The sequence below is a fragment of the Lutjanus erythropterus genome, chromosome 6, assembly GCF_056507025.1.
Source record: "Lutjanus erythropterus isolate fLutEry1 chromosome 6, fLutEry1.hap2, whole genome shotgun sequence".
Classification (NCBI taxonomy): Eukaryota; Metazoa; Chordata; class Actinopteri; order Lutjaniformes; family Lutjanidae; genus Lutjanus; species Lutjanus erythropterus.
The window spans coordinates 22870018-22891846 of NC_139322.1; the positions used below are offsets into that span (position 1 = coordinate 22870018).

The 21829-nt window shown below is 39.3% G+C and overlaps 1 protein-coding gene across 2 annotated transcripts in view; it reads right to left on the reverse strand.

Moving 5' to 3' along the window:
- cpne5a (copine Va) overlaps positions 1-21829 on the reverse strand; it is a 116779-nt gene that overhangs the window by 59567 nt on the left and 35383 nt on the right. For both annotated transcript variants that reach the window (XM_084721213.1, XM_084721214.1), the window contains one exon: positions 2073-2136. In XM_084721213.1, coding sequence (XP_084577339.1) covers positions 2073-2136 — 64 coding nt within the window. The remainder of the gene's footprint in view (positions 1-2072; positions 2137-21829) is intronic.

A 21829-nucleotide genomic window follows, 5' to 3' on the forward strand; every position in this document is an offset into this window, starting at 1 on the left:
GATTTATTCCTCCGAAGGCTCCACTCTGCCCCTGGCTCTCACTTCTAGAGCTCCTCAGTGCTCAGCAGCTGTCTGTGGGCAAGCAGCCAGTCTGTCCTTCTGCTTTACCCAGTCCTCATGCAATTATTTTGCAGAATATTTTCAACTCCCACTTCCAACTTGACTTAATATAATGTTACCAGCAACATTATATTAAGTGACAGTTATTTCGGAGACTTGTTTTCGTGCTTTTTAAAACAGTTATTAGTTTAACAGCATAGGCTGTGAGTCGGCAGCCTGTGGCTCTGGAGCCCTATGTGACTCTTTTTCCCTTCTCTAGTGACTCCCTGATGCTTTGACAAAATTATATGAAAATTAATAACAGTTATTTTTTGAACATATTAGTTTTTATTTATCATTATTTTAGCTGTAAAGTGATTCTTACTTTCTCCAATTGTAAAAATGGGTAGCCTATACACCAAATAAAGTTTTGATATTTTTTCAGTTAAAATGTGTGGCACAGTCTATGTCTATTGCTCAGTGCCTTTTGCTATAAATTTTACCGGTGGCCATTCTTGAGTCTTTCAAGGCTAGCTATAGATGCCAAAAAAGTCTTAGAGGTAAATAGATAATGCAGCTTGATCTTGTTTTTACTTTTTTTGGCCAAAATGGCTCTTTTGATTGAAAAAGTTGCAGACCCCTGCGACAGGGCAACTAACACTAGTAGCTACATGTCACATCTAAACTACAGTGGTGCTGTAGTGTCCAACAGGACAGCCAGTAGAAAATACACACCGACTCCCACTGTAAAATTTAGGGAACTTAACAGTGCCCACAGTGAACATAATGCTACAGACGTAAGTAGCATTAGTGCTGGAGTAATGTTATAGGAGGAAATACCCTGTTGTTAAAATCAAGATGGGCATTGTGGAGGGCAGGTCTATAATACATAATATATTAACATTTTACCCAATAAATATAACCATAGAATGGTAATTTGACCTCATATGTATGAAACAAATATGTAACAAAGGGAAGAACGCACATTTATAGAAATGTAGTCAACTTAATGCTAAAGTAACAACAGGTTTATAAATGTTTCCTCCAGGAGTATGAGTTTGGAAATGTTAGAGAAACGTTTAAATCATGCATTATGTTACATTTTAATTAACTGTGGATTTATTTAACTAAAATCTTATGATATTTAGTTGCCTAGTCTAGTAAACGTAGACTAAAACTAAAACAACTCAATGTAACTAAAATATGATTAAAAATAAAACATTTGAGTCAAAAGACAATCACTAAAACTCAAACAAAATTTGCTGTCAAAATTAACACTGCTCAACACGCATAACTGCTAGATGCAAGGCTTTGAATAGACGCTTACATTCATTAGAATATCATAAAACATTTATACAACAGTTGCAGCTCAATGGCTTTCTTTATAGCCTCTGAGGGAGGCCAGTTGTTCTGCCCAATAAGTCTTCCTACTTTCTCCTGCTCCACTGGCAGCAGTATAATGTGATTATTTACTATCTTCATTTGGCAGTGCAGAGAGAAAGCCAATGGGCATTAGTGGACACAGACTATTAATGCAGACTCATGGATTAACACACCACACATAGGAAGAAATGCCTGTTTTAGTGGTTACACTGAAGGCAAGCTCATTAAATAGCCATTCAAACTCATGGCATATTTACTATGTACACAATTTCCCAATGACAGACGCAATTGCACAGTGACATGGTGTATCCTGCTGGTTTAATGGGGAACAGTTATGATATAATATATCTCACTGAAGTCAAGGCTATTAAACATCCCGCTTCACTTCAGCAGGCTTGTGAACAATGCTAAATATGCATTATGTGACTTAAACAACATGCACCATTTCCTTACAGAGAGCGTCACATACAATTTCACAGTGACACACCACAATCTATCAGCTACAGGGAATATGTTCAATTAAACGCTAATGTAGCGTTGTTAAAGAGGCCCACTTCAAATTAGATCAGTGAACACTGCAAAACATGTATTATGAAACCTACATAAGCACATTAAAAAAAAACATACTGGTAAAATCCGTTTAGACTTACTCTGCAGTTTCCCAGCTCCTCAGCCGACAACACAATGGTCCCACATTTCTTCCCAGGTATGCCACTGTGAAAACAAATAGATATCATCACTCTGACTGCAATGGAGTCAATAAACTGCACGCACCTCTGATCTAAATTTCTCAGTGGCTGACGGAGGTGAAAATTGTTGTAGAGTTATTTTAGCAGCAGCTTTAACCAATGTTCCTGCTGCTGTTTTTATGATGTCTATTTAAGATATATACTTGCCGTTATTCTTTGAGCACTTCCATCCCAATCACTCACCATTACAAGCCCACTTGTTTTTATTTTGTGTATTCTCATACATGAGAGAGTAAGGTTTTTTTTTAGTTTTTTTTTTTTTTAATTTGATGGGGACAATTTAACATAGTTCCAATACAGAGTACCAAACTGATGTGTTGCACAGAAAGTTTATTGCTATTTCTAATTTTCAACTCTTGTCCCTTATTGGGCTTTTACATGTGGGCCAACAGTGTTATTTAAATATACACCTTCAAAAATCATAAAACCACAACAGACATTTTTAAGCGTGTGTATGTATGTATGCATACATGTAAAAACTGTCTTAACATGTCCCTTTGCTTTCCATTTTCTATCACTCCACATGGTTTGCCATGTGGTGGGGCATAGAGCCACTGCAGATGGGGCATGGATGACTAGGGAAATAGTAGGAAGTTAAACTAAGTTGACTTAATATAATTTATGTAGTGAAAATAAACAAGAGTTTGCTGGTGCTACAGTGACCTTTATTTAATTAAAATTCAACGTGGATCCTTCTTCATTAGTTGCTTCCCCTATCAATGTTAATCATTGACACAAAAACAATTGTGGGGTGGGGTGTGTGAACTTTTTTCAGCTTCTGAAGGGAGGCATGCCAGAAAAAGTTTGAGAACCCCTGTTTTAAGACAAATGCACACTTCCATGTGAGGCAGGCGCGGAATTATGGGTGGGCCTAACAGGCCTGGGTCCATCCACTTCTACAACTGGCCCACCTTAAATGACTGGGAGATTTTCTTAACTTTTATTTTTAATGATTAAAATCAGCATTTTAATACACCCTTGTTCAGCAGAAACTGATGACTGATGACGAAACTGATGATCATTGTCTTATTTTATACATGCAAATGCATTTTTCATCGAAACTAGAACTTCTATAAAATGTAGACAATACGGGAGGTAGATCTAAATATTCCTGCCTGACTTGATTGTATTCAGATTACCTTCACAGCAGAGACAGTTAAGTTTGTGAATGAACAGCACAGCGCATCGCGCTCTCTCTCCTGTTAAAAGTCATTGTAGCTCACCCACTACTCTGATCACTCCATTTCTCCCTGTCCTTACAAATAATTTAATGAGTAATCCAGCCAGATCAAATGAAAATGTATTAAAAGGAATAAAATGTCAATTTTCTTAACGAATTGATATACTGATCTACTTGATCCATGGCAAAAATATCCTGTGCCATCTGAAATAAATACAAACTGCTGTGTTGAAATAATAAGCTATCTTGACACTGAAACAGACTTTAAAAAGATTTTAAAAGTGTCACAATGAATTGGAAATGCTCTCTGTGCACCATGGTTGGTGCTGGAGAAACAACTGAGAAGGCGCTGACTCTTGGCACTAGATCAAATAAGTCATTGAGCTATGAGGTAATATATCTGGCGAACAACTTTGACCAAAATCCAGAGTATTTCCAAACAGAGCTTTTTAGACAGCTCAGAGTGCAAATCACTCTGAGTCCTTTATTATATGGTTGTTGCTAAATTATTTGCTTGTTCAGCTTTACATTACAATCAGTCCCCAGTCGATCAAATTGTTTGTATTTGACAATCTGGGAATGAGACTCTGTCTCCAGAGTCTTTACTGTGCTTTTTAGTTCAGCAGCCGAGGCGAGACAGCCATGGTAAGGGCTGCTATTCTTTCCACAATCAAATGTCTGTTTGTTTTTTGTTTTAAATTTGATTATAAAAATCAAATTTGGAATATTTGTTGCCAGCCCTTTATAGGATGTAAAAAGTCTAAACATGGTGAAACCAGTTATCTTTGGAAAGAGGTGGCAGGTGTTAACTTTTACTCCACAGTTTTAATGTCTTACCTTTGTAGGAAATTTACACCAGAGCAATAATTATAATTAGAAAAATTAACATTCATAAGGCTGCAGTCACACTTTTTATTCCCGCCTGTTAATACAGGCATATTTTACATAAAATTACATCTTTAATCTAATAATGCATTAGAGAATGGCAAAGTGACTTTAGAGTGACAGTTTGACAGACAGCTCTAATGTGCACATTATTCTGTTTCACCAGTGTAACTGAATCAAAACCAAGTTATAAATACTGACTCTTGAGTTTTTTAGTAGAATGTGGAATAAAACTGCTGAGACACAAAACTTCTCTGATCCCTGTTTGCCTGCACCTCAGCGAGACTTTAAAGCTCTGTGGGTCTGCTGTTGTTTACCGCTGATTCCCGCTCCTGCAGATGATCAAGACGTACCGTAGCGCACAAGAGGTTCCCAGCGTGTCTGTGTTTCTGTGCATCACACCTTCAGTAGCTTGCCAATCCAATTCCACTAACAAAAATAGAGGCAACACTGCTCCAGAGTTTGTCCTAAATGTAATCTGAAATGAAACAAATAGGGTTGTGGTGATAACTGCATTACCGCAGTGATGTCTACTGCAGGGTTGAGCTCATTACCGTCAACCACCGCAACTTTTATTTTGAAGGGTTAATCTCATGTTGAGATCACTTATCTATTAATACACTGAAGAACTGGCACACAAGACAATCACACATGTCAGGAACACAGCCTGGTCAGCAATTTTTACCCCAGGCATTTTTCGATTTCCAGCGGGTGGCTGACAACATGCTAGCAACAAGAACTGTTTTCAAGATGGAAAAATGGATAAATAACGTTGGACGTATCATTATGGATTTCTCCTAGAAAGATGGTGTAGTTAAAGGCAGGATGGAGGATATGAGGATAAAGGATATGATCCATCTGATGTTGTACAGGTATGACGCTAGCTAACTTAGCATTAGAATTGGCTGAACATTGACATTCACTTAATGTTAGCATTTCCTCCTCAGCTTACTTCAGGGCTAATCCCCGTCACTTTTCCAGCAGCTGAGAAATAACAGATGAGATTTTTCTTGAGAAGCTGCAGCATTCATTAATTGACACACTGTAACCTGTAGTGTACTTTTACCACCAGACTGACAGCTTACTGCTAAGTGGTGTTGTCACAATGCTGGAATTTCTATTTTCCAAATAACATGTTGAAAAATATCGATATTCAGTACCATTTTCGATTTAACCCAACATACCAGATGGTTTGATATGCAGAACCATCTGGGAAGTCATCCTTAGAAACTGTTTGGGGAAAAGGGCAGGCACTGTCAAAATACACTTGGCAGGTGACTGTATGAATCATCTGTCTATCATGTCAACCAATCAGATTAAACTCTTGCTGAAGCTGGTTGTGAGAAGAGCAAAAACATATTTGCCAGCAAAGCCTTCAGCATCGTTCTTTGCTCTTCTTTCGATGAAGAAATCCTCTCCAGTTCTGACATAACTGACGCTATTTCGGTATCTATGGTAATAACTTCAGGAGCCACCATGGTTTGTCCGAGATGAGTTGTTTCCATAGACACTGCTCACTGCTCACGCCTAAAATCACGCCCATAGCTGCCAGTAGTCCTTTGCAGGATGCTGAGAGGCTGCACCATTTTTGGCGCGGACACAAACGGGTAACTTGGAGCCTGGCAAGAGGGATTCTTCAGTGATCTTGTGATCTCACAAATCGAGCTGTCTCACAAGGTAAATCTTCAATACCACAGGGAAAAAATGATTGTATGACTATATGACATAGCAAGGGACATTGAACAGGAGAAAATGAGATAAGTGATGAGACAAAGACAGCACTGTGAGTAAGTGAAAGGAGGCGGGAGTATGTGGGCACTGCAGCGGAGTGTGTCAACTCACTGTCAGAGAGAAGACAGAGCGACAAAGTACAACTAATAACAGAGTATCGATACTGCAAAAAATTAGTATTGAACGCATTTTGAATAATCAATATTGATATTAAGCAATATTTTGAGATTTTTGACAGCGCTACTGCTGCACCAGCATCTTCTGCTCGCTCTCCTTCACTTGCACACTGCACACACTTCCTTCCTGTCCTATTCCTTAAAGGAGCTTTGCTACATTTATGGCAGTGTGATTCAAAAGTCCAACAAAATGTAAATCAAGGTGGTCACAGTAATCTGCCATCCCACAGGAATACGTTGCTTTCACACTGCCGTAAGAAAAATCCATATCTTCACAGCCCTCAGCGCAAAATGACATTTTTTTTTATCTCCAACCTCGCCAACTCTCAGCATCTACTGAAGTTGTACAAAGAAGTCAACCCCCCCCCCCCAACTCAGAGCAAGATAGCAAATCTACTTTCCAATCATACAGTAGCACTCCAGCTGCGGACACTCCTGTCATCTTTCCGGATAAAGAGGGGAATTACATGAGTGTCCTGCTGTGGCCTTAGCTGGAGGACAATCATTAGAAGGTCAGACATGCTGCAGATTCTCATCAAGCTGTGACAGATGATCTGACTGGCAGTAATACTGGATTCCATATTGTTAAACATGAGGCAGTGTTTGACTATAGCAGCAGAAACTTGCATTATTTACAAAGATAATCTAAAGCCCAAATCTGCAATGGCACTCTGTATGCCAGGGGACCTATTAAGAGATAGAGTGTGCGTGGTTTCCTCTTTCTTATCTGCCTGTGCAGGAAGTGTTTGTAGTGATTTTAGGAGATATGGTGCTGGGTGCTTCCATTAACCTTTACTGGCCTCTCTCAGGTTTCCCACACCCACAATACATGCAGTGTAATGCTCCATAAAAGCAGCTACAGCCCCTGATGTGTCAACTTTGATCAATACCTCAATATAAATCCACTGACCAAAAGCATCCGACTGCAAATGCTGCATATCCGCCAGCGTGTGCAGGAGAACTATCACAGTCTCAGCCCTTTAATGAGACAAAATGTAAAATGAAGCCATCACACTCTGGAGAGGGCAGGCAGGCACACTTCATTCTCTATCTTCAGGCTCCATGGAGACCAATCTCAAGGTGAATTAACTGTCCTTGAATTATTTATGTTTCACTCCGAGTGGCCACCGTGTAGTTTGATGATGCCTCAAAGTGCCAGTAAACCCCTCACCAACGAGGCCAGTAAACCCAGCACACTCCACAGGTCAAGTTATCTCCCTCAGGTCACGATAATGACCAGCACTGCTTTCAAACTGGGAAATGAGATCCAGTGACTGGTAAAATATCAGCTGCAGACACGCTAAGATTCACCATCCTGCTCTAATCTTTGCTGCTGAGACAAGAGCAGGTACCAAAAGGGCAATGGTCTTTTAAATGAGACATGCATTATTGAGTGCGGCATTTTCTCTGACAAAGACTAGTTAACTCGAAGAGCAAGCAAGCACTGAATGCATTCCTATCATTTATACGCAGCACATGTGTTCATTTTTATTGCCCGGAATGACAGTTTTTCTGCCAGTTCTCACAGCCTCCGTGCTGAAATGTGACGGTCGGTGATATGAAATGTCCGGCATCGAGAGGCCTCATTCGCTCAGCACTCATTCACTCACGAGTTCCTCAGTGGGAAAACGCTTTGATGATGAAATTATGTGAAATGCTCTGCTGTGGTCCTCCTTGCTGTAGTAGCTATCTGCTTTGAACAAGTCCTGCAGTTGGACTGCTGTGAGGAACAGACGTGCTTTAATCAGTTGGTCATGTAAATGTGTGTCGTATTTGTCTCCAATGATTTCTGCTGGTACTCAAACGTTTGAATATTCAAATTACAACAGTCAAACACCATTAGGGTGTTTTGTGAGGTTTAATAGTCCCCAGTCCCCAACTAACCAACTCATGTCAACAAAACGACATGACAGCAACAGTGTGTCAGGTTACATACAAGTTAATATGCAGTATCAGTTACCATGCTCAAAACATGTTTTCCTCTTTTGCATTTTAATGTATCTATATTTTTATCACGCAGGGCCATGAATTATGATATCTTCTAGTCTACTAGTTACATCATCACAAAGGTAAATTACATGTTGCTATGCTGTAACTTTGTAACAGTGCCATAAGTGTTGCAGAAATTTTATTCAGGATTTGTTTATGTGAAGACTTTAACATGCTAGACTCGGCCATACCAGCCAATCTTGCCACCTACCGATCTGGGGATTTCTAAATGCAAGGTGGCTGCTTGAACGGCGGAGAGTACACCTGCTAACAAACCGACAACCTTGACATTTTTTCACACACTGAGACGATGCTCTCCCCAATACTCTCGTCAGTAGCAAGCACACAACTTCTGCAGGTCATCACCTCAATATGACTCTAATTGTTTCCACTCACCTTTAAAAATGAAGCCTAGGTCTTTACTGAGCAAAGCGTTTAGAGACCGACTTGTGTGTCTTTAAACACGTTAATAGTAATCAAAGTAGATCATGTACTGCATCATTATCAGTTGTCATATTTTAACATAACAGATCATTAAGAACATTATTAAGCAGGTCAAGTTCAATTCGTTCAAGAGATGCTGACATTTAAATACTTACTGTAACTAGAGTCAGTCACCACCTCCTGTTCAAAAATATTAATAATTTTCTTTTATTCTATTCTGTTCTTTATAATTAGAATTTCTGAATTCTGCTTCTTTGATCATTTGACTGGTTTGACAACAGTAGCCAACATATTAGTCTGAGTATTATGTGCCTGAGGGGACTGTCATTAAATTTTCTCTGCATATTCATACTCAAACAATTAATCCTAAGGTGTGTTTCAAGAATCGTTTGCTATGCCGTCCTTCACTTCTCCTCTTGCACTTCATATTGCGTAGCACCACTTAACAAGCCAGGGGCAAGGATCACAAGGGAGTGGAAGATTTTAAACAGAACAGTCTTCTGTAGACCCTCATCTACAGACAAACTCCGCAAATACTATACTAAGAGAACAGAAAAAATCATATTTTGTGTGTCTATGACTTTTTCTTTTTGCCATGATACTGACTATTGTTTTTTATATGTTTAAATATATATACTTATGTTTAAAATACTGGTATTGTGCCAACATTACTAGGTACACATTACTGTGTCTACATCATTCACTGTCACAGAAGTTCATTAGAGTTTTCACAGTATTGGAAGGACCAAGAGGAAAACAGACTTGTTAAACCACTATTTAAATGCATTGCTTGCTTTATGTTTTTAGTGACCCCCCCCCCACCCCCCAACTTTCCTCCACTCCTACAACTGGGCAAAAAGTTCCACTTGCAAGAAGAAATAAAAGAAATATCAAAGTCCAACAAGCCGATTTCATGAAATAAACTGAGCAAATTAATGCTCACCAGAAGAGGATCTTGAATACACTTTGAACTTTCTTCAGTTGGTATATTGTACATTATACACTTAACATATTTTGTGTTAGTGATACAGAGTTTATAACAAATTAAGTCAAACAACAAAGGACTAGAACATGTATTTAAAAATCAAGCACAGATCAACTTTTTCTACATTATGTCACAAACATTCATAAGTAAAATAACTAGGAATGTGTGCAATTAGTCAGCTAGTTGATTAAACACTGTGAGTCGGCACCAGAAATACTAGTTGCTTCAACTAATTGTTAATATTTTATAGATGAATTTAGTGACCAGTTTGTGTGCTCCACCATCCATTACTGCAGTGGCACTTTGTTGTGTCTGTCACTCTCTGTGGGAACCCAAGATTTGCAAAACTCTTGCGAGATTTTCTCATGATTTTGGTTAAAATAATCACTCTTGCGAGCTGTTTCGCAGGTCTGTGGTTCCATTGTAGACACCATGTCTGCTGTTGCCTGCTGACAGTGACAGCATGGGTAATTGGATTCATGACATTACACAGTGGCCCTCAGTAACTGAGGAAGGTAATGTACCTTTTTGGATGGCAATAGTTAACACTAGTGGTGACAATAGCCAGAAATAGATCATGGAGAAACAGGAAAAAAACAGACCGATTTTAAGTGATGGATGGATGGATGGATGGATAGATGGATAGATGGATAGATAGATAGATAGATAGATAGATAGATAGATAGATAGATAGATAGATAGATAGATAGATAGATAGATCGATAGATCGATCGATCTCAGACAGGGCCACTCCTCATGAAGTAAAGGCTTCTATAAAATGCATTCGTTGCATTTTTTACCAAGAGATTGTTTTTGCCACAGCTGATCAAGCCACCTAGAATTGCACAGGTTCCTCCAGACTTAACAGACATTGTTGTCATAAGTAACATTTCATAAAAAGTACATGTAAAAGTACGACAGCTGTAGAGAGATACCACCACAGCAGTGGTAGCTTGTTAGGTTGTTAACTTGTTTAAATGTGTCTAGGATGTTACACAGCCACCCCAGTAATGCCCCGATGTAAACCAGCAAGGTGGAAAGTGCGATAAAGGACATGTCATAAAAGCAGCACAGTATGGCAGTATTTTAATTGGTTGGTGTGAGCACAACAGTTTTCTGTTTAGGGAAATTAGTCACTGGGAACATCCCTAATAATTGCCTAACAATTTTCAGTGCCAAAGTAAAATAGAATAAAATTTAATTCTAAACATTACCTGCGATTGCTTAGAAAGGTCACAATTTAATATTTTATAACTTTATTTTCAGACTGCATGACCCTCTCATCTCCACTCCGACCTGAGGGAGGTTGTTCAGGCTAATTTGAAAGAATATAAATTTAAGCACTTATGCACTCCTATTACTTAATTTCTTTAAAATTAACAGCAACTTACTGTTAAGATGAACATTATGAAAGAACAAATTGCCTTGTAGAAGCAATAATGATCTAAATTCAGTGAGTGAAGTGCAGACATTTGTATAGTTTTGATGAGGTGGTCTTGTTCAGAGCAGACTGATGACAGCCTGTTATCATCCACAGCTTCTGTGAATGATTAATGCGATATAATAAAAGCACTAAGGCTTCCAGCCTCTCAGCAACGCAGGTGAGTAGTGACTGCACTAACCACATGCCAAGTACAATTCTCCTTAATTCATACAGTCATTTACAGGCTTCCCTTGACACTGAACAGACTCTATGCCATATGGTCTGACCAATTCAATGCCAGTCCATGATGTGTATTGGTGTTGTCTGAAAACCTCAGTGGGGCTCATATTTACAGTCCTATTAGCATCATGTCAGCGAGGATACCTCCTCTTCAACAGAAGCCCAGAGGATCAAACAAAACTTCATAAAGAAAACAAACAAGTAGAGACAGACATGAAACGGGGCGTTGTAGCAAAGTGGCTTCCTCTACCCTGAAAGAACTGGGAGGAAGAGGTGCTGTCATGCTTTTAGCTCACACCGAAACAGTGCGTTCACCACAGCTGTCTTGACAGATCCCCTGTTTGATCAGCTGAATGGAAAGAGATCAAGCAGCATATTTCAGCATGACTACAATTACTTGGCTGAAGTTTCTGATACTGCAGTTCTGCTGAATACCGATGAGGATACTGGACTTATCTCTTTTCCATATTCGAGTCATCTATTCCTCCAAAAACCAAGCATCAAAGATCATTGTGCATGACATATTATATTATGGATATTCAGGCTCAATGTATGGCCTCTATAATTTCCCATCTAGAGGCAGTTGCTGTCGTGAGATGGTGATTCACAATGCCTGTATTCTCCATTACCTATCAGTGCGGATGTTGGGTGGATGGAGGTTGGTGAGATTAAAGTCCAAAAAGAGAGAAGGAAGCAATTGTTGATGCCGTTCACATTAGGTCATTAGGATGAAGAATGGTCTTGATATTTAACAACGCAGCAACGTGTCACGCATATGAGAGTGGGGGGAGGGCTTTCTGCTCAACAATATGACTGAGAGCCCAAGAAGAAGAAGAAAATGATTCTTTTTTTTTCACACTGCAGCTGTTGTGGGGTGGGTCCACACATATTCCAACAAGACAAAACCGACTGCAGTGTTACCACGCTAAGAAGATTTTTACTTTGCAATTTCACACCTAGGGATAAGCAAATTAAAATATATTATCTAGGAAGGTGGAGTGCAGTAAGTCAAGAAATAGGAGGATTTTTTTTTACTGCACAAAAGAATGATTTCAGGTTAGTGGATCCAATGAATCCCTTTGGTTGACATATGGGTAAATGAACAAATCTAACTGGTTTGAGTCAAGTTGTGGGCCAACAGAGATGGAGAACAAACAGATAATCTGGCTTTGTGCCACTATAAACGTTTGGGGCAGTGGGCAGATCATAGTTGAACAGAATTAGACAAGGCTGACAAAACTCTATGTGGGTTCAAATGGGATTATACCCCTAATCCCCTTGATCTTCATACACCGATAAGCATCCATAATCCCTTACCTCACCAGGATTAAAAAAAAAAGAGGATGAAAAGTACACTGGCTAATTCAAAAGGACACCAGAATACCTAAGTATGGTTCTCTGAGAGGAGAAAGGGAGCAGTTTCCAGCTGCTGCTGCTTCTGAGAGAGGAGGTGGTGTTTTCTGTTAAAGCAGGTAGCTACAGGCAACCTGGGCTAAGCTCTTTGAAGCTTTGTTAGAATGAGCACAAAGCAAGTAAATAGGGCAAAAAATGTGGTGCAGAAAATGTCACATGGATATACAAAACAACCAGGAGTGAAGAATGTGTTTGCTTCCTTTAACAGGGGGAACGAGGTGCAAAGCATGACACCACATTGTCACCAGCGTGTCATTCTTTTCATTTGTGTTTTGTGGCAGGCATGTTGTGTAATGTACTGGGTGCTATTCACAGGATACCTCAGGTCTCCCACTAGTGCATCTCAATAAATGAACTTAGCAAGCAACTCCAGCCAACATTACCAGAGATAGAATTACATTCGCCACATTGGTTAATCCTCATTCCAACAAACTTTCCAACAAAATACAGAAACTATGAGCTAAACAGCTAAACATAATACACATTTTTTCCCTATAATACTGTGACTAACAAGCTCTACCCCAGCAAAAAAAATGTTAAGAACATATTTATGGTTGTTATTGGATAAACAGAGCTCAAGAAATAGAGCTTTATGTACCAAATAAGGCCTAACCCTCCTGTGGAAGTCAACCTTGGACGTTCTGATGTCATACATTCATTCTAGCTCCTCAGGGGACGTATTTTTGATGTATGACAAGACGTTCAAAAGACATCTTTTGGACATATTGCTCAGTGGGACTTTGCTATAGAGCAATGCTGTTTCTGTATTTCCATGTCTTCTCCATCAATTATAAACTGATGAGGGTGCTGGTCTTAAGCAGACTTTAGCCACATGTTTTTAGCATCATGTCATGCAGGTTATGTAGCCGTCAGGTTTATATTCATGAGCCCTTTTAAAGGATTCACATTTTAAAACAAATAAGCTGCCAGCCAAGTCATCTGATACAGTTAAAAACAGGGTTGTAATTTCAGATGGCAAAACCAAAAGTTGTCAGTTAGAAATAGGATTATGCTTTTGTCTACCTCTGTGTGAAATCAAGGGCCATTGTTTAAAAAATAATCAAGAATTTCAATGATAAACTGTTCTGTCATTGTCATTGTAAACTGCATACTGTATGTGCTGTGCACAATAAGCTTGACAGATGTAGCAACAGTAACTAAGGAGAGCAGGGGTAAGTGAATAATTATAAACTTCATTTTTCAGTGAAACGTCTCCTCTCAGTTAAATTAAAGAAGAAGGAGGGGTTATTACATCACTATAGAGCATTCTATGATGGAGACTTTAGTATCAGTTCTATTGAAGCTTATAGGAGATGCGATATCAGTCATGCTATTTAGAGACCAACAGAAAATAAACAAATGAGCACATCTGGAAAAATCAGTCAGTCTGTTATTCTCAGATGTGTTTTTGTTTTAGAGGCATTTCTTCATCTGAGGCCATACATCATGTTAGATTTTAGTGTGCTCTCACATAGGCTTCAAAATAATTGGCTTTTTCTTTTTGTTTCCTTGTTTCCTCTTCCTTAAGTCCATCCATGACGATGATGTCCCATTTCTTCATGCCGTACTGAGGGCAAAGTGAGGATTTTTAGCATAATAAAGTCTGATCAGTTGGACTTCAATAATCTTTGCAGTTTCTTATGCTTGTTTTATGACTGAAAATAATCCTGTCATTTATGGGAATTCTTTTCGTTCACGCTGGATAATTAGGAACACTAAATATGCAACGCCATTAAATTTTAAATGTATTCTATTTTATGAGCGTGTAGTGATGTAATGAGACTGTTGTTGACGTTTTGATTACATAAATTACAGTGCAGGCTTTAATCACTCTAACAATGTTTGATTTATTGTGATTCTGAATAAATGAGGCACTCATCAACCACCTGCAAGCTAAAAATTGCTTGTTTTTACAGCGAAAGAGAGGATTAAGAGGAGCTGCCAATCAGAAAGAAAGAAAGTTTCTCTCTTGATCTACAGAGGAAAAAAATATTCAATATTCAATTTCCCCCCTGCAAGAACTGAACATCCCTCTCTATCAGAGGCCAAGAAAGAGGCCCAGTCCTCTTTGTTATTCCACATATGATGTTAAATTGCATTTTATCCTACTTTTCCACTAAGGGTGCCAGGCATCCAATCACAGCTGACTCCCCCCTCCCTTCTCCCAGCTGTGTCACAGGGCCGCCGCACCTTTAGCCCCCTCACAAGATGCTGGGTGGCAAGTAATGGAATTCATATCATGTTACACTGGGGTCGCCCTGACCTCCATTGTGGTGGTTACTGCAGACTATAGATTGAAATCTGTGTGGCGACAGATCGTTTACGGCTGTTGAATAGATTAACAGCATGGGAGTGTTAAAGTGGGGCACCAGAGGCTTTCGGGGGGCTTTCTCACCTTTCCTGCAGATGACAGCACATGCTCATGACAGAAATGAACACTGACCGCTCTGAGAGCAAAACAAATCAGCTAAGCTCATGCACAGAGGAAAAACCTCTGCTGCCTTTGCCTGCTCTTGCACCAGAGGCCTCCATTATTAGTGTGAGAACAAAAATCTATTGCCTTATTATCAGCTGAGCTTTAAAAACCAAGACCTTTAACAGCCACAGTATCTATTAAACAAACTGTTTCTTTTATGTTTTATATTTTGTGTGATGCCAAAGTCCTTGAAAAATCCTAAACAGAGCAGTTCAACCGAACATGGGAAGGCCAGGTGAAAAAACAGAGCCGTCCAGCTGAGAGGGGCGGCTTTTTGCCCCTTATGGAACCAAAATGGTACTAATAAATCCCTGTTTCATTGGACAAAAAGGGTTCTTGTGCAATCAGCATGGTTGGGTTTTCCATACCTAAGCAGGAATGCACATTATTAGAGAGGGACCTCTTGTTAGTGCTCAGCCTTGGAGCCCAAATTGGCATTTAGCGAGGCAGCAGAATGTTCTAATTGTGTGTGATGTCCCGAGGCAGAGGATGCTGATTACTGTAAGCCTTCTAAAACACTTCACCTCCCAGTTAAGTAAGACAGACAAACACTGGGCTAAACGGGCAAAGAAACACACTACCTGCTCCCCTCTCCATGTTTACAGTATCAGGAGGACTTGAATTAAGGGTTTTCAGTTTCACCAAAAAATGAACTCTCACTCCCACTCATTATTTAAATCTGCAGCACAAGTTTTCTTTTTTTTTTCCCATCATCTTGGAGGAGCTGCTGCTGTGTAGCCCCGAGTCAGTCATCCAACTACATTAACCAACAACTTTAAAGGAGCTGTGAGTCTGTGAAGTCGCAATGAGACAAGTGATGCCCTCTGCTTCAGTTTTTACTGAGTAAACTTCTGGTGAGTCATACAGCTCGGCTACAGTAGTTTGACATCTTGTAAGCATGACATTGAGTCAATGAGTCAAGACAGTTTGGATAATGATGGCTTTCTTACCAAAACCAAAAACACAAGAGCAAAAGTGTAAGGAATAGACAAACATGTTGCATCTCCAAAACATATTTGGGAGACCTCTGGTTTTAGGTCATTTTAACTGTCTTTAGACTGACCCATAGCTGCCAACTAGCTAACTTTTCACAGTGTAGACAAACTCTGCTGTGAAGAGTACATGAAGACACTGCAGTAACATCACAGGGGCTTCTTATTTCTTTTCTGTGGCAGCAAACACAACACACAGCTGATCTACACACTTTATGGCTGACTGCTGGGGCAAAAACAACCTCTCCAACCACTCTTTTAACACAATGTCATGCAAGATATACAGTCATCAGGTTTATAGTCCAAACCCCTATTACAGGATTCTTATTTTAAAACAAGCTGCTAGCTGGGTCGCCCCTGTAGTTCAGTGGCATGAGCCCCATGACTGGTCCTCTGCAGCAGCCGCCAGTTCAACTCCCACCAGCGGGCCATTTGCCTCTCTCTACCTCATTTCCTATCATATCCTCAGCTGTTTCTATTAAAGTAATGGCAGAAAAAATCATTTGTCAGTGTATGTACAAAAATGTATTTTTATGAGGTCACAGCGACCTTTGTCCATCAAAATATAATCAGTTCATGCTTGAGTCCAATTGGACATTTGTGCCAAATATGGGGAAATTCCCTCAAGGCGTTCTTGAGATATCATGTTCATGAGAACAGGACAGATGGATGGACAACCTGAAAACATACCGCCTCTGGTTGTGGCTCAGGTGCCAGCTCAGAAGCATTAAGACAGTGGCAAAATCAACAGTTGCCAGCTAAATATGAGATTCTGCTTTTGTCAGTGTCTGTTATTTTTTAAACAATGGGGCTTGATTTCACTCAGCGAATTTCAACAGTAAATCTGCTATCATTTTGCCTGGGTCCACACCTTCAAATCTGCCCACTGCAAGCGAGTTGATTGGAATTAATAGATTAATATGGATATGTGTCATGAGTTGACAATTGTCTGATATAAGGGAAGCTGTCATTATCATTGTAAACAGTGGGGCGGGGCTAAGAGAATAGTCAATTGCAAACTTCTTGTTTTGGGGACATATTTCCTCTCATATCCTGTAAGTAGTTTTCTGAGAGTCATTGACGATGTTGTTCCACTTTTCATGCCATACTGAAGGCAAATTGAAGATTTTTAGCACAATAAAGTCCAATTAGTTTGACTATAATAATCACTGCTGTTTCTTGTCCTTGTCTGACAGTAAATCATTATTTTTTCTTTATCCACTGAGGGAGTGTGAGCAGCAGAATATGGGACACACAAGAAGAAAAGTGAGACAACTTTAGCATATGAATGAGAAAATTACATCGCAGCTTTCAACTGAATGTAATATAATGCACGTGCAACCTAAACTCATCAGATGCAATCTAACGAAGCACCAGAAACTGCACTCTGTTCCCATCTCAGAGAATCAGTCAACTCAGTGGAGTGGGTGGACTCAGGCAAAGAGACTACTCCTCAAAGAATAACCATAACATTGAATCCACACCTCTGACTCAGTCTCAACAAATATCAAACATTATGGGTTTCACAGATGTAGTATTTATTGAATTGTTGCCGTGTTAGATTGCATTACTTTGTACTGGTGTTGCTGTATTTAATACTTAGTCTGAAACTCGATTATAGGGAGCAAAGAGATATATGAGCGCAGATACAATGCTGAAATGATGTCTAGTCTTCAGTGGGAACACAAGGATGAGAAAATAATTCAACTCTATACTAAACTGATTTAATCTGATGTAATCTTACGTTTCAGAACTGCAAACACTTTTTTAGATGTCAAATGTTGATTTGTTCTGTTAGAGAGATATATCAGTCGATTAAAACATGGTTGATTTGATGGAAGCAGAACCGAGTTTCATTTTAAAAAGCATTACAAATCCTATAATTCATCACTCTGTTCACGGTTTATCATTCAACATCTACAGTGAAGTGAGCAGTTATCATTTAATATGTGCACTGGCCAATGTGTGTCAATCAAAGATTAATCTTGAAAAGTCAGCGTTGATTGTTCTGACTTTCTGCTCCCTGAGGCCTCGTCACACGCAGGTGAATGTGACAGACCCAGTTTGGGGTTGCAGTCTGTACCAACAGTGTGAGATGGATTTTTTGATTACTTTTCTCTCAAGATTCTGCTGCTTTATTGATGTTGGCGGTGTCTTGATAGCGATTATTTAAAACAGGTGTAATTAATTCTATCTTCAGAAAGCAGGTTGGACATTAACGTGTCCCATGACACATTGGTGACTGCACACGTTAAGCCATAAATTCCCACACCAGAGGAAACCAATGATTAACAGCAAAGCTGTGATAAAAAAAGATGTTTATCAATTCAAGCTTCTTGTGATTTTGATCAAATATTTGCCCAGCGTTATCAACTCTACCATGTTTAAATTAAACTATGTCAAAATGAGTAAGAATTCAAGAGAAAACATTAGCAGTTTAACTACACTTTCATTTTCTCTGTTTTTATTGTTTAATTTTTCAGTTCCACCCTTGGGCTCACTTAAATCTAATCTCTGTGGCTTGGCCTTTGACTTTGAAGTTTTGCTTTTAAAGTACCGCTGTGATTCAGGAGCTATAAAGAGCTATAAAGACACATCTGAATAGTTTATGGTGAAGAAAAAAAAATACAATAATACACACTGTCACACTGATAGCAGAACCAATGGCATAAAATCAATATTACATTAAACCTCCATGCTACCTTCACACCCAGGGTTCAATCGAGTATGATTTTTGCTCTAACTTCAAATATACAGTAAATGGAGTCAATTGCAGTTAATGTAGTTTTTAGGCTTATGTTATCAGGCTTGAATCTTCCCTTATGATTGCAATTCGAGGCAGTAGCTGACCTAATGAGCTAAAAAGTGAAAGACATGAAGTGCACTAGAGGGCATATATATATGTTGCACCAGAGCCCAGCCCTGCCTTCTAGTGCACTACACACACACACACACACACACACACACACACACACACACACACACACACACACACACACACACACACACACACACACACACACACACACACACATACATTACTGTATATTACTGTAAGGGTCTGTGTCCATATATTGTTTTTTTCCTGAGAACCAGCACCTTTTTTCAGTTGTTCTCAAAGAGGAGACACCATCTATGGCAGCATGTGGCTGCCTATAAACTGTCTGTTTTTCAGAATGCTCCACCACAGTAACCAAGAAAATGGAGGAGAAGCTTTCTTTGTAGAAAGAAAGCTGTCTTTCTAAGAGATAAAGAGACAGGAAAGCCCATTTGTGGGAGCAGATCAGTAGGACACTGAATGTTCCTGGTGAGTATTGTGCTTTTATCATCCCTCGTGTTATAAACTTGTTGTTAGCTGTCGTCAACCATCTGTTAACATAGCATTAAGTTCACTTAGTAGCTATTGTCAGTCATAATGTCAAACCCATGTGCAGCGTTTGTTTCTCTCCCTAAACATATGGTTCATCCCAGTGCTCCCAAGCGCCCTGCCAACAGTTTTGTGCCAGACAAAAATGCTATGTGGACATGGGCTCTAATGCAGCTTTTAAAGGTCTATTGTGTACGATTTATGTGGACTTGGCAGAATATAGAAGAAATTAAATCTAATATTTATATGCATGTTTTCATTAGTGTATAATCACCTGAAAATAAGAACTGTTGTGTTTTTGTTACCTTAGAATGAGACGTTTATATTTACAGAGTGTGTATGTCTACGAAAGCCGTCATGTTACACCGCCATGTTACAGCAGCCCAAATCAGACAACTGGCTCTTAATACGGCCTTTCACACAAGTTTTGCAGCCACCACAGGTTCTATAGGTTCTCCTAGACATCTCCTAGAGAGTCATAACACAATATAAAAATGTCAAAATCTAAGACAATATCTAATCTCATATTACAATATCAATACAATATCGACATATTGCCCTAAATAAATATATAATATTATAAATATTTTCCTCTCTTTGTGAAGACAACTGATTTTTCCTTTTGACGGTGGTTCGGGTCCAACAGATGGAATATAAGCCTTTGTATTAAGATGAGCCTTTGATGTTAACTGCGGCTGTACAATTATTCAATTCAATATGCAGGCTTTTTTTATAGAATTTTCTATATTTCTTTGAATTCCCATCCTCCCTTGGCTCCCATGGGTGCAAGCACAACACCCACAACAGTCAACGTAGTTTTGTTTATGGTTCATTTCCTGCTTGAAGCATGCAGCAGGAAAGCACAGTCAAGTAGGCTAATGGGTTTAACATGCTAATATTTGCTGCATTCATATGCTGCAGTCTGTGGTATAATCTACCATACCAACAGGAAAGGTTACTGCCATGTGTATAATGAACTCTATTAGCATATTACCTATACATACATATCAGGATTTCTTCCCACAGGCTATACACATAATCACTGCGTCACAGCTAACATGTTTTTCAGTAAAAGAGGCCATTCACCTGCATCAGTCAATCATTTAGCTTTGCATTTCCTCAGTTACCAATAACTGTGATACATGCTTCTCATTAAAACCAGATTATACACAGAAAAGGATTTGTACCACTGTGTCAGTGCTTCATAGCTCACATTCCTTCCAATGGCATATGTTTCTGTCTTAATAAAGGCATGTAGGAAAAGCCATACATCTCATCTGACCTGTTATTTTCCCCAAGACAAATAAGGCTGTCGAAGTTTTCACAGAGGCAAATAACAGAACATTATGTTTGTCCACACTTGCACAGTATATACAAATTCAGAAATGATTGAGGTAAATTATTGAGCCATGCAAGAGTAACAGGTTATGTTTCTGCTTACATCAAAGGGAAAGACTGTGTGTGTATATGCACAATGCACTCATTGTAATATAAGCACAAGAAATTCCACAACATGATGAATACTTAGTACACATACACCAGTATTCACCCCAAAATATAATTCTGTACCCCTAAAGGAACAGATAGGTAGCCAATGCACATGCAAAAAATATTAAGCCCAAATAACAAGTTGGAGACAAAGACATTATATCTAACAGGCTGTAAACAGGTTTAATATATGATTTATTGTTGAGGCGAGTTGTTTCCCTCCTCTCCCTCCTCCCCAGACAGGGCAGAGATGTGCAGGCTGCAGGAGCTCTGCAGTAGCACAGGCTGAGCGCAACCTCATAAACTGACATAAACAGCTGATAAACTTACAGTGCAGGACTTGTCGCTTGTTACGTGTCAGTTGTCCGTCAACGTAAAGTTCAGCCTGTTATCCTGAAAGCAAAAGCCCACTGCTCTGAAATAACACACTCTGGACGATGAGGTAAGTGGCTGCCTGTCTGACTGCCTGTCAAACTCCATTAGCAATTCGCTCAATTTAACTGTTAAACAGCTACACCTTATACAAGATTAATAATGATTTCTTATAACTCATAGTCAAACACTTGCTCATTCCACAAAAATCCAGCATTAATTTGAACTCTGATTAATGTGAGCAGACGCCACAGGTGTGTAGTACAGCCATCGAACATTTTGGTGGCATCTCAGTATGCTGACACGTCCATCAAATGCACCATGTTCAACTTCACCTAACCATAGACTGTTGCCATTGTAGCTGCTACCATGGCTGCAAACAAACCATACAAATAGTATTTTTTTTCTAGATCTAGGTATGAAAAGGATCAAATACCTGAGCTACAAAAGCTACCCCCTATGCTCACTCTCTCTCGCTTCCTACAGCTGGGATCCAA